The sequence below is a fragment of the Rhamphochromis sp. 'chilingali' genome (assembly GCF_963969265.1).
Source record: "Rhamphochromis sp. 'chilingali' genome assembly, chromosome: 13".
Classification (NCBI taxonomy): Eukaryota; Metazoa; Chordata; class Actinopteri; order Cichliformes; family Cichlidae; genus Rhamphochromis; species Rhamphochromis sp. 'chilingali'.
The window spans coordinates 30358415-30372727 of NC_137940.1; the positions used below are offsets into that span (position 1 = coordinate 30358415).

General features: G+C 45.9%; 1 protein-coding gene across 4 annotated transcripts in view; it reads right to left on the reverse strand.

The window, feature by feature from the left end:
- Positions 1-14313, reverse strand: part of kcnip1a (Kv channel interacting protein 1 a) — a 52935-nt gene that overhangs the window by 21016 nt on the left and 17606 nt on the right. The window contains exon 1 of one of the 4 annotated variants that reach the window (XM_080901911.1): positions 12680-12940. The exons of the other annotated variants lie outside the window; for them this stretch is intronic. Coding sequence (XP_080758037.1) covers positions 12680-12737 — 58 coding nt within the window. The 5' untranslated portion in view covers positions 12738-12940. Of the gene's footprint in view, positions 1-12679; positions 12941-14313 lie in introns of those variants that run through there. 4 annotated transcript variants of the gene reach the window in all.

Consider the following 14313-nt stretch of genomic DNA (forward strand, 5'->3'; position numbering starts at 1 on the left):
GAGAGAAAAGTGAGCAGAGGAAGTAGCTTAGTTGAGCTAAGTTGTTAGTCTTACAGCTAACTGGACTGACCTGGGATGTGAGGTCTTTGTAAACATGGCAAAGGAAGCAGGAATAGGAAGATATTCGTATTTGACATTGAGATGTTAGAGGAGATTTTTTAACCATCAGTGGAAAAAAAAAAACAAGATTTGAGGTCAGTCTGGATGTGCAGCTAAAGCTGACAGCATTTCATTGATTAAAATAGATGACGGTCCATTAAGTGATTGATAGTTAATAGGGAAAGTACTCAATTTTAAACATGGTAGCTCGTGTTTATTTCTTGCCATCCTGAGTATATGAAGAATATGTATCAAATGCATGACAGCTGTGACTCACTAACCCGATTAGTATAAGGTCACTCTGAGGTACTTGCAGTTAGGGCATCCTGTCAGAAAGGATTTCATTTTACTTTACTTGCAGTTTGGTTATGTTCAGGCAAAAACAGGAGCAGCGTGACAGAAACGGTAGATACAGGCACGGATAAGAATGTCAGTGATTGTAACGATGTCCACCATATATTCTTTTCCTTGCAGAGTTTATTTCATCTAATAGGTAATTGATTCTTTTCATCTTATCTTAGTCTTGGCTTCTCACTGCAGTGCAGCTCTTTATTTCTCAGGGGTCGCAAAACAAACTCTGAGACATGGGTTCACTTGGTGACAGGCGGTCTGTTTGTAGTCTGTTTTTTCTCAATTCTCTGCTGTTCCACTTAAAATGTACAAGAGATTTGTATTTATGTTATTTTAACCCTGAAACAGTTTCATAGTGCACTTCATAATATCTGCACCAATACAAAAACACTTTCTGTAGCGCTTGGTCTGAAAGCGTATGTGCTAAATCTAATTTTGGATTCATTTGCAAAAAAGACGGAACACAAGGCGTTGCCTCTTTGCTCTGTACTTTTTACAAACTAGGCTCAGTGGACAGATTAAGTGCCTGTATTGCTACCAAGTGATGTCTGTTATCCACTGAAACCAGAGCAACTTTGATCTGAATATAAATTCACGTTCTTTTGGCATTAAATGCGACATTGGCAACATTTGCTACTCTCATTATACGAGTGCCATTTCAGCTGTCATATTAATTTAGCTCAAGTGATGTGCATCACTGCTGTCATATCTGTGCATACAGACTGAACCATATAGTCAGGACTAAGTAGCTATCTATATTCATCATCTCCATTTCTCTCATTGGCGCCGGTATTACAAAGGCCTGGAGGCAAGCACAAGGCTGAACGGTCTACAGAGATAAATTGCATGGAAAATATTGTTTATCTTTGAAGAACTATGCAAAGCATTTGCCTGCAAATATTATGCAAATGAATTATCCTTATATATACAGTGTGCTGATTTTTTCTTATATAATATAATGCCTGAATGTGGGTTTAATTTGGAACACCGACAAAGAATCTTCAATTACGGTCACATTTTTTTTTAAAAAGTGGAAAGCATGTTTGCTGCGAATATCTGCACGGCACAAACTTGAATGTAAAGAAATATGGGAGCTGAGGTTCTACGGCAGTATCGCAATCGCATCATTGCGCCTATAAACAACACACAGACACACATGTGCTTTGGGCATGAGATTAAGCAGAAAGCTGTTTTCGTGATGCCATGTGCCTAATAAAGCTCTTTTGCTGTCCTAATTGGCCCTTTTGGTCTACTTCTTTTGATGTCTGGGGATGAGAGAGAGAGGTGGAAACTATAAAGCCCATTAAAGATACAGAGATCCTCTCTTCTCAACCCTTTAGCCCTGCAGCAGATGGAAACGTTGAGCCAAACGCACTTGTTCTCCAGAAGACCCACATGCACAAACGCATTATATTTGCATGTATTCTACCGCCCCGAAACTAAAAGCCAACATGATTAGCAAAACTTCAAACAGCTGGAGTGATCTTAGAGTAGGACAAGGCTGTACTGTGCAAAACTCAGAACACAAAGAGATGCGAGGGTTCGAGAGAGCGAAAGAGGAAGGAACCAAGAGATAAACAGCAAAGCTGGACGAAAAGCCATAGATCAAGAAGGGAACTGTGTTGCGAATACAAAGGGAAGACTTGAAGGGACCAACACATGAAAGACAAAATGAGAAGGTGAAATGAGGTGAAAGTGTGCAAGACAAAGAGAGAGACAGGAAGAGAAAGAAAATTCACTTGACAAAGTGAGCGGGCATAGAGAACTGAAAGCAAAGGCAGAAACAAATGGAGCAAACAGGAACGGGAGATGAATCTGTTTGCAAAGGTGCAGCTTTTGTAGTTTATAACCGCTGGGAAATATTTCATAGGAAAAGAGTAGTTTGTGTACAAGCAATGGATAAATGTCTTTTTTTCCCCAGGTGAAAAAAGACACATACTGATAAATGCCTTAATCCCAGCCTATGGCTATATGAGCCAGTGAGGGCAATGGCTAATAACTCAGCCTTCAAGCTTCCCTTGTGGAACAGCTATGACTTTATGTAGGCCACAGCATTAGTTTGACTTCATTTAGAAACCCACACTGAAAGCAAAAGCACCCACTATAGTTGTGTAGTTTAGCAACTCGTTTTAATTCATTCCAGTCAATTCATCACCACAATATGTGCTGGATAGGACTGTAAATGGACTGCATTTATCTAGCTTTTTAAAACCAAAGTGCTTTACAGAGGGACTTTCATTCCCCATGCACAACACAGTCCTGGCAATGGGGAGCAAGCAAGCTTAATTTCTTTCTCAAGGGTACTTCAAAACAAACAGGAGGGGCTTGGGATCAAACCACCAACCCTGCAATTAATATCTAACCAGTTCTTCTTGTGGATACATGACTGCTGCAGAGCAATGAATTAATTATAGGCTACATTATCGAATGGGGCTTTCACTGCGCATCTCTAAGATAAATGCCAACATTAGTAACCCGTGTCCTCCTGAAAATAAACACAGTTTTGCAACCGGTTTTCCAAGTCAAAGGGTTTCGAGTCTCTTGTGCTTTGAGTCCTAAACTAATTTAATATTACAAATGTCATACTGAATTTTTAAAACTGTAATGGTGAGTATGTGTAGGAAATGATGTGAGTTTTCTGGGTTTTTGTCCACAGCATTATCTAAATGTGATCACTGGAGTTAACATCCGTTGTCACTTGCTGGCATGAACTGGATCCATCAAAAGTGGCAGAAAAATTTAGCTACAAGCAGCGATGAGGGAGCCGAGAAGTTAAGCAGGGTGCAGTCGCCATCGCAAATGAATTATGATAAAAGGGTAATGGGGAGTGCCGATAACAATAAGTCCCACGTCTATATGCCACACTTGGTGTCGACAAATCAAGGTTGCCAAACAGGAAGTGATGCCATTATGACATATTGACATGCCCTCAGTTTCTGTGTGGTGGGACATAGATAAATATAATAGTTTTTTACCCACTTTGCCACATATGGTCATATGGTTTACTGTATACAAGGTCATTGAACTCCAAAGTAATGGGTCCATTATGTTTCAGCTCCATATTTTTAATAATGGAATTTACTAGTGTAGCTTTCTACGATTCACAATTTAAAATAATTCTTGATATCTTATTTTGGGGCTCAGTTCACTTCTGTCTAAAATAAGCACCTCCTCTTTTAAGCCAAAGGTCTTCTGATTGGATGTGCCTTTCCAAACAGGATGTTTGAACAGCAAGTCGGTGGCATTTCTCTTAGTTAGAGCTGTGCATCTGTGATGACCATACTAAAGATATCTGCTCTCACTGACACAGAAGCAAGAGTAGAAAAACATAGTCTGAAACAGACGAATTAAAACAGTCTGAAGCCAGAGTTATGGCTCACAGAGATCATTTGCAAATACACACAGCCATTTATTGTAAAGCTATGCATAGACATGCTAAAGAATAAAGGAAAAACCTAGCAGTCATTAGATTTTGATTAAATATAGTATAGTGTTGGCCAGGCTGTACCATTCTTCTGATCTCCCTTTGACGTCACTATACATTAGCAAGCAATTTTAGAAGGTCAATCTATCAAGCAAAAAAATAAGAGGGCCTTTTCTTGTTGCAGTGCTTTAATTACACCATATTTTTAAACAACGTCGGTGATCAATCTATGCACAAAGTCAGGCATCAATACATGAAACAGTTGCTGAGATGTGTTTGTTAACTTTGGCTCCTGATTTCAAATGGACCTAACAAACCAAAAATCCATGTGATAACATTTGTGGAGTTTGCACTGTAAAAAACATCTTTATCTATTTATTTATTTTTACTTATATGTAAACACCTACTAGGATAAGATTTCTTTTAATTCAGATGAAAACTAAGTGACATATTACTATACTATTATTTATTTAATAAAAATTAAGTTAAAGCAGTGTGTGGGAAAAACTGAGTACACCTATGACTGTACACTGTTGACTGAACCAGAGCTTGTTTAACAACCTTTAGGAGCAATAACTTTTTTTAAACAATTGTTTCTTGTACGACTTCAACAGTCTCTCACATCATTTGAGAGACTGCCAAACATTTTCAATTTTTTCAGCCATTCTTTTGTAGATTTGCTAATAGTCATGTTACATGACCCAATTTGGGCCAAGCCTTAGCTAACGGCCTTACACTTGACAAGGACTTCAACTCAGTGACTGCAAGGTGCTGCAAAACAAGCCCAAATCATCAGCCCTCCAACACCGTGCTTGACAGCTGGTACGAGGTGTTTGTTTTTTCACAAACATTGCACTGTGCATTTTGGCCAAACTCTTCTACTTCAGTTGTATCTGTCCAAAGGATATTGTTCCTGAAATCTTTTGGTTTGCTCAGAAGTAGCTTTGCAAATGTAGGCCATACTACTACGTATGTTTTTTTTTTATTAGAGCGAAGAGGCTTTGTCCTGGCAACCCTTCTAAAGAAGGCATACTTGTTCAGACTTTTTGCAATTGTACCATCATGAATTTTAGCATTTATCACTTTCAATTTCTCTGGGTATTGCACAGTCTGACCTTGGGGTGAATTTGCTGGGATGTCTAGTTTGGAAAGACTAGCACCTACGGATGGAAATTGATAAGAATATAGCGATTACGATTCCATTATCAATATCACTTATTGATTCGATTCCTTATCGATTCTCACCAGCTTCGCTTTGAGAGTCACCACTATGACCATCACCATCTGGTCAGATGTTTGCGCCTGTTGGAGGTATTTCCCCTCTTTGTTGTGATCGGTCTTAGGGTCATTAGTCAAATAAGTAATTATTATACAGGACACTTTTGTTTAAAGTAATGCATTCGAGTTTTTAATTGCTCCTTCTACTACTCGTTACATTACTTTCATGTCATTCTGTAAAATGACCTGAAATGCATTGTCTCACAATTACAGTTTCACAATATAAAGCTCTGGCTAATGTCTTACACACCAACACAAATCCCTGTCCTAATGAGGACACACATATAATCTTCATCTTATATTACACAAAGCCTCTCAGTAGAACAAAAAGTTAACAGCACAAAGAAAAGATGAAAACCAGCACGAGGAGACTTTTAAGTGATCGTCATAGTGATTCTATTAAAGAAAGATAGAAACTGGCTGGAGTCTGACTGCTCATCATGTCACGGCGGGGTGCGCCGATGTGTGCGGAAGCAGGACCCAAAAGCAGATGATGACGAGGGATAGTAATGATTAACAGAAAAGTGAACCTTTATTGCGATGACGGCAGGAAATAAACCAAGAGACCAAAGCAAACAGGCAAAACACTAAGAAACAAAACACTGAACTGACAAAACACTAAGAAACAAAACACTAAAGGTACTAAGACCAAAAACTATAACTATGACCGAGGTGGAAAATAAACAGGCTATGACTATGACCATGATTCTGGTGAGAATAAACAGACGAACTGACAATGGCATGAAGAAAACAAAAGGCTTAAATACAGACATGAGGTGATCAGGGGAAGTGGCGACACATGGGGGAAAACAGCTGACAGACATAAACCTAATGACAGGACCAGGAGAGGAAAGCTAAATACAATGAACAAAGAACACATGACATTGTCAGAATAAAACAGGAAATGACAACACAACTTAACAGACCTAATACGTGATGAAATAAATAGAAAACCCCAAAACATAGAAAACCCAGGAACAATAACTGCCTAAACTAAAGGCAAATAGGAAATAACACAAAACTAACAACATCTCAAAAAATGAGAACAATACAAAGAAAGCTCAAAGTGCTGGGTCGGAGACCCAGCCTGTGACAGAGCCCCCCCCTTAAGGGCGGATTCCAGACGCCCCAAAACCTCGAAAAACAAAACCAAAAACAACCCACCAAGGGCGGGCGGCGGGGGTCCAGGTCGGAGGGCCAGAAACAAGGCCAAAAAACAAAAAGTCCATCAAAATCACAGGAGCGCAGGGAACAGTTCATGACTCCTCAGGGGGCCGACCCGGAGGGTGACGGTCCAGAAAGTCATAGTTCATGCGATCAGGGGGCCGTCCGTGCGGACGGCAACGGCGGCGACACGGAAACGGTTCAGGGGGCCGACCGTGCGGACGGCAACGGCGGCGACATGGAAACCGTTCAGGGGGCCGACCGTGCGGACGGCAACGGCGTAGAAACAGTTCAGGCGGCCGACCGTGCGGAAGGCGGCGGCGGCGCCCAAGTGTCAGGCGTACCGGCCGAGGCTTGGAGGGCACAGGACCAGGCGACGCTAAAGCAGAGGCTGAGGCCGGACCAGGCGACGCTGAAGCACAGGCAGAGGCCGGACCAGGCGACGCTGAAGCACAGGCAGAGGCCGGACCAGGCGACGCTGAAGACTCTGACGAGGCCGGACCAGGCGAGGCTGAAGACTCTGACGAGGACGGACCAGGCGAGGCTGAAGACTCTGACGAGGACGGACCAGGCGAGGCTGAAGACTCTGAGGCCGAAGCCGAGGCCGGACCAGGCGAGGACGAAGACTCTGAGGCCGAAGCCGAGGCCGGACCAGGCGAGGACGAAGACTCTGAGGCCGAAGCCGAGGCACAGGCCGGACCAGGCGTAGCAGAAGACTCTGACGAGGCCGAAGCAGAGGCACAGGCCGGACCAGGCGTAGCAGAAGCACAGGCCGGAGCTGGACCGGGCGTAGCAGAGGCAGAACCAGGTGACAGTGAGGCAGCCACAGGTGGTGAAGCAGAAGGTGGCTGGACGGGCTCCTCAGGCCCTCCAGCTGACGAAGCATGAGGCTGAACGGGCTCCTCGGGCCCCCCAGCAGACGTGGCTTGAGGCTGGATGGGCTCCTTGGGCCCTCCAGCTGACGAGGCTTGAGGCTGGATGGGCTCCTTGGGCCCTCCAGCTGACGAGGCATGAGGCTGGATGGGCTCCCCGGGCCCTCCAGCTGACGAGGCATGAGGCTGGATGGGCTCCTTGGGCCCCCCAGCAGACGTGGCTTGAGGCTGGATGGGCTCCTTGGGCCCTCCAGCTGACGAGGCTTGAGGCTGGATGGGCTCCCCGGGCCCTCCAGCTGACGAGGCATGAGGCTGGATGGGCTCCCCGGGCCCTCCAGCTGACGAGGCTTGAGGCTGGATGGGCTCCTTGGGCCCTCCAGCTGACGAGGCATGAGGCTGGATGGGCTCCCCGGGCCCTCCAGCTGACGAGGCATGAGGCTGGATGGGCTCCTTGGGCCCCCCAGCAGACGTGGCTTGAGGCTGGATGGGCTCCTTGGGCCCTCCAGCTGACGAGGCTTGAGGCTGGATGGGCTCCCCGGGCCCTCCAGCTGACGAGGCATGAGGCTGGATGGGCTCCCCGGGCCCTCCAGCTGACGAGGCATGAGGCTGGATGGGCTCCTTGGGCCCCCCAGCAGACGTGGCTTGAGGCTGGATGGGCTCCTTGGGCCCTCCAGCTGACGAGGCATGAGGCTGGATGGGCTCCCCGGGCCCTCCAGCTGACGAGGCATGAGGCTGGATGGGCTCCCCGGGCCCTCCAGCTGACGAGGCATGAGGCTGGATGGGCTCCCCGGGCCCTCCAGCTGACGAGGCATGAGGCTGGATGGGCTCCCCGGGCCCTCCAGCTGACGAGGCATGAGGCTGGATGGGCTCCCCGGGCCCTCCAGCTGACGAGGCATGAGGCTGGATGGGCTCCCCGGGCCCTCCAGCTGACGAGGCATGAGGCTGGATGGGCTCCTCGGGCCCTCCAGCTGACAAGGCATGAGGCTGGTGTGGTTCTCCTGAACCTTCAGCAGACGAAGCATGAAGCTGGCTGGGTTCTCCTGAACCTCCGGCAAACGAAACATGAGGCTGGCTGGGTTCTCCTGAACCTCCAGCAGACGAAACATGAGGCTGGCTGGGTTCTCCTGAACCTCCAGCAGACGAAACATGAGGCTGGCTGGATTCTCCTGAACCTCCAGCAGATGAAGCATGAAGCTGGCTGGGTTCTCCTGAACCTCCAGCAGACGAAACATGAGGCCGGACGGGCTCCCCGGGCCCTCCGGCTGACACTGAAATTGGCTGCACCAGCTGTACCTCCGTCTCCGGCTCCAAACCGGCCTGGATAGCAGTACCACAGCAGCTTAGCTGAGCCTGATGGCTAGCTTTTCCAGGGCAAACAGTCTCTGTATAGCCGGGCTCATTAACCGGAAAAGTAGTGTCAATTTCAACAACTTCCTGAGAGAAAACATGAGGAGCCAAAATGTAATCACTCACTTGCGTTTGTGATACGGAGCGTCGGTGGCGCGCACGCCGCTTTTTCTTAGGAGTGGAAGACGGCGGAGCGATGGGTGGAAGTCCTTGGTAACTCCGAGGTCCCCCGAGAGCCAGTCGAGTTCCCCGGAAAGAGTGCTCGTGCTCCGGAATGAGCCACGGCTTCCACCGGAGCTCCTCCTCCAAGAGAGCGCAGAATATAGACTGGCGCTCGTCGTCGTCCAAGTCTATGGTGTGCGGCGCTTCCTCGCGCTGAACTGTGACAGGAGTATGGCGAGACTGTGATGAGGGCGTGGAAACTGGTGAGCTGAGAGGTGGTGACGCTGTGGCGAATCTCAGCGAACCGACACGAACACACTCAGGTTCCGGAGGCAGCAATGGAGATGACTGATTGTGGGGTTGTTGTGACTGGTGGGTGCTGGAAGCCATTTCCTGACTCGACAGTCCCTGGGCCTGCAGCATCTCCTTTATCCTCGTAAAGGCATCAACGATGGCAGGTGAGTCCGGGAGCTGGAGAAGGCGGGGATCCCTCTCCATAATAGCTTCAGCAGTGTTAATCATTACCAGCTTGCTCTTCAAATCGGGCGCTGTGAGGACGCGGTTGAGGATCGCTTGGATCTGAGCCATCTCCTCCAGACACTCGGTGAGAGCGGAGTCTGCTGGGTCCATGACTGGTCAGTTCGTTCTGTCACGGCGGGGTGCGCCGATGTGTGCGGAAGCAGGACCCAAAAGCAGATGATGACGAGGGATAGTAATGATTAACAGAAAAGTGAACCTTTATTGCGATGACGGCAGGAAATAAACCAAGAGACCAAAGCAAACAGGCAAAACACTAAGAAACAAAACACTGAACTGACAAAACACTAAGAAACAAAACACTAAAGGTACTAAGACCAAAAACTATAACTATGACCGAGGTGGAAAATAAACAGACTATGACCATGATTCTGGTGAGAATAAACAGACGAACTGACAATGGCATGAAGAAAACAAAAGGCTTAAATACAGACATGAGGTGATCAGGGGAAGTGGCGACACATGGGGGAAAACAGCTGACAGACATAAACCTAATGACAGGACCAGGAGAGGAAAGCTAAATACAATGAACAAAGAACACATGACATTGTCAGAATAAAACAGGAAATGACAACACAACTTAACAGACCTAATACGTGATGAAATAAATAGAAAACCCCAAAACATAGAAAACCCAGGAACAATAACTGCCTAAACTAAAGGCAAATAGGAAATAACACAAAACTAACAACATCTCAAAAAATGAGAACAATACAAAGAAAGCTCAAAATGCTGGGTCGGAGACCCAGCCTGTGACACATCAGTTTGTTACCTGTTGAAATTCAGGGTCTGGCTGCTGGGCTGGGGTCGGCATTCACTCAGCTTTCACTCTGGGTTCTTGGCTAGCTTAGCATTAGCATGCTATCTGTGCAGATGCTTGCAAAGAGCAAAGTTGCGTTAGCAGCATAATGAAGCTGTTTCTGTCCTTGATGCAGTTAGCACTTTACCATTACACTTGTTTTTATGGGCAAAAAAATACTAAATAAAATAAAATAATAGTAATGTCCATATCCACGCTGTAGACTGTGTCACTGTTTTCCTCCTCCACACACAAACTGAAATCTTGTAGTGCAAGAACTGATAAGTGAGATTGATAGGAAGGCAGACTAACAATTCCAATAGAACTAGACTACTGGGAACCAGTTCTTAATTCCCATCCCTACTGGCGTCTGTCTTAAATGTTTTCCACTTGTAAGTAGTCTTTCCTCACTGTAGAAAGATGGACTTTAACTTTGTTTGGAAATGGCCTTATAACCTTTCCCAGATTGATGGGCAGCAGCAATTGCTTCTCTCAGATTATTGCTGATATCTTTCCTTCTTGGTATTGTGTTAACACACACCTGAATGCACCAGACCTGTGCACTGCTTTTATAGATGTGATCAAACTTGGTAATGATCAGTTAATCAAGAACATTTGGTTGGCATTGCCGAACAGCTGAGTTTTGACTTTGTTGTTGTTAAACATATAATAAGACCAGATAAAGGTCAGATTTTCCTGATATGAAAACCTTAAAACTGAAAGATGGTGTCCTTTCTTTTTAACATAACTGCATCTTTATCTTTGGCTTGTTTTTGGCGTTTGAGAGCTCAAGATACAGATGTAAGATCGAGGTTCTGTTCCCAGTCAGTGGGGCAGACTTTGCAGCTTTTTAGTCTATGGTTCAAGGGGCTAATACAGACTTCCTGGTCCTCCAAAATAATACAAAATAAAGATAAAATTACTAGTTCATAACATTATTCCCCTCAGTCAGCAATGGCAACGGTTAATACTAAGAGAAGTGAGTTGCTGAAAAGTATTGTTTCTGATTTTGTCCTGTCAATTTAACAGCTTCCTTAAATCCACATCTATAATTTTCATCTAAAGTTTGAATCCTCAGCTAGTTAACTTTAAGTCCTTCTCAGCTGGCCATTGCCTCATGTTGAGTTGTGATCAAGGGTGGGTCAACCTTCCATGCAAAATGAATCCTGGCCTGCTTTCATTAGGGCACTTTTTTTTATCACTGCAGCAGATGGCGAAACACACACGTTCAGTGACACACACATTGCAGCCCCCTGAGAAGCAACCTCGCCTCCTCTCTCAACTTTTCTCAATTTTCTCTCTCCCACTTTTACTCATCTATCACTTCCGCCTCACACCCTAACAGTGGAAACTTCAAAGTGGCTGCTATTTAGAGGTTACCCTACATCCTGGTTGCTTTGTAAGCATTGTTGCCTTCCCTAACGAGTAAATGGGCTGCGTTTGAAATGGAAGTAGCTACCACGAACACAAAGTATCTGACACGCATGTTCATACTGTGGACTGCAGAAAACAACCAACCTAAAAATGTGCCTTGAGTATCTCTTTAGCACATATCGACTGAGAGCTGTTTCCACGCAGGAAAATGAGGTGCAGGTCAGGCACTGAAATAAACAACCCACGCAGCATGCTATATATGTTTGTATTTCAGGAGCCCATTTATGGGGTCTCTAAGGACTTTTCTCAGCTCTTCTTTGTCTGACTGCACTGTTGGACAGGGAAAACACTGAGAATATAGAGCTGGAAGGCATTTTCCTGAGGGACATTCACAGCATATAATTTACATCATTTACATCACCTCCGGTGTTTTTTTCTTTCTTTTGTCACAGCATATGCAACATGCAGACAGTTTTGCATGATCTCACTCCAGTTAATGATCCAATTAGAGATTTCTGAATTTTATCCCTCTGTTTTCCTCGTCGAGATGTGATTTGGCTCCCGATTTTCCAACCTCTGCTGTGTGTATTTGAGATGCAGCGCTGTGTCTGTCAGCGATAGCCATCAAGGTTTAAGGTCAACAGATGCAGGACAGACCACGGCCAAAAGCTGATGGATTACAACGCTTTGATTTACGGCACAATACCACAGCCACCACACACACAAAATGCACGATTCTTCACACACGCCTACATTTTCAGCAGTCAATTAGGTGCATAAATATTTTCTGTGGACAAAGAATACACATACATACTGGGTACAGCATGCATGTGTCAAGTGTCAGCACCTGTCAAACAGTAGCGTGGCAGGAAAGAGAGTGGGCTGGTTTGGAAAGCAGACAGGGGTAAATACCATCACCTATTATAGACATGCCCAATGGCACAGTTGCGCGCACACATGCACACACACGGACACATGTATATTGTTAAATCCACAGTTCAAACAGAGGACAGGTGGCCTGGAGCACTCTAAAGCAACAGTGAATAACAATTTCTCTTTTTTATACAACTTCTTATTGCAGCTTACAGCACATTCATCTTAATACCATAATGCACTTCTTGTGCCATATTCACCACTCTGAGCAAACATATATGACTCCATCACTAAAGCACAATGACGCAACATGATGGATGCTGCTCACAGTAACATGCAAATCCTCACATTCAGGATTCAAACGTGTTCAGTGTGTGCATTTCAAATACAAATTCTTACCTTTGTGGTAGGACACTTGCTTGGATTGCATGGAAAAGGTTCCCATCACAAGACCCATGTTGACTTCTGGCTGCTGGAAGATTGTGCGTGCTGGCGTAAGTGAGTGTGTTTATGAGCGCGCGCTGGTCTGCCTGCCTATGATCAAGGTGTGCTAGTAAGTATGCGTACAGTAGGTGAGCGTAAATTTGTGATTAAGTTAGTCCATCAGCCAGCTGTATGTGTAGAAGTACAGATATCACTTCTCATGCTGCCTCACACCCACACAGCTCTGCCGCTTCTGCTCGAGGGTGTGTGTGAGAGAGAGAGTGTGAGTGAGAGGAGAGAGAGTGGGAGAGACAGAGAGAGAGTATGCGTGTGTGTGTGTTTCTATGTATGCGTGTGTAAATGAAATAAGCGGCACACATCCACTCTCAGGCTGCCTTTGTCTACCCTGCCACTGAAGCTGTCTATTTTACATCCCTTCTATCTCTTTGTCCACCAGTCCCCAGTCACCAGACTGTCATCCCATCAATTCCTCTGTGCCTCTTCATGTATCTGCCTCTATGTCTCTGCTTCTCCCTGCTCCCGTTTTCTCTCCCATTCGTCTGAGTCGCTCTGTGTCTGTCTGTCTGGTGGGGAATGGGGAATTGCACACTGTTGCACAGGAAAAGGCAGAGACAGAGACGGGAGAGATGGGGCAAGAGAGGAGGACAAAACTCAAGAGAGGGCAAGCGAGAGGAGGAAGAAGAGATGAGGAAATTAGGAGAAGAAAGAGGAGAGGGTGAGGAGAAGAGGAAGAGGAGACAGAGACAAATCAGGAGGATTCACAAACGGCAGGGGAGGCAAAGTGAGGAGGCGAGAGGGTGGGAGGGGAAGACCGTGAAAGAAAGAGATGGAGTGAGATGAGGAGTGCAAGAGGTGAGGGGAGATAAGGGAGGAATAGACTGATCCGTGCCCCCCTTTGCTATTCAGCAGGCAAACAGTCTGAGTGTGGAGAGTGCATTCGCTGCTTTATCTCTACATGCACAAGTGTGGCAGGTGGTGTGTGTGTGTGTGTGTATGCGATTGTGTGCGTGTAATTATTCTGCTCGCGGGTGGGTCATGGACAAAACCCTCTACGTGTGGCACAGCTACGTCCTCAGAAACGCTGCCTCGCATTTGTCAGCGACTGCATCGACATGCTGTATCAGACATGTTTTTGTGCTCAAGTCTCCTGATGAACTCATCAACTACACACACACACACACGCACACACAGAGGCCACACACCATCTACAACAATACACCCAGGAGAGCGATGCCAGTCTGCAACACAGTCCAACTCATACATGCACTCCTTACTCCCATCAGTCACGCTTAACCCCTTGGTGCCCTCTGTGTTACACCGGTTGTTCAGATTGGCAGGCTGCGCTGATGCCACTGATGGCAGCCCTTATTGAAATTCCTCACATGGCTTTAGTTAAGAAAACAATTTACAGCTGAGCCATCGCTGTGGTTGAGCTGAGGCCATCAAGGCCAATGATAAAGTCATTAGGGCATGGCATTCATTAAAGGCTAGCTGCAGTAGCCTGTATGCTCAGGATCAATGCCGAGTAAAATAAGACAGGGAAGAAGGCAGTGCAAGAGACTGAGAAAAAGAAAATTAAGAACAGGGTA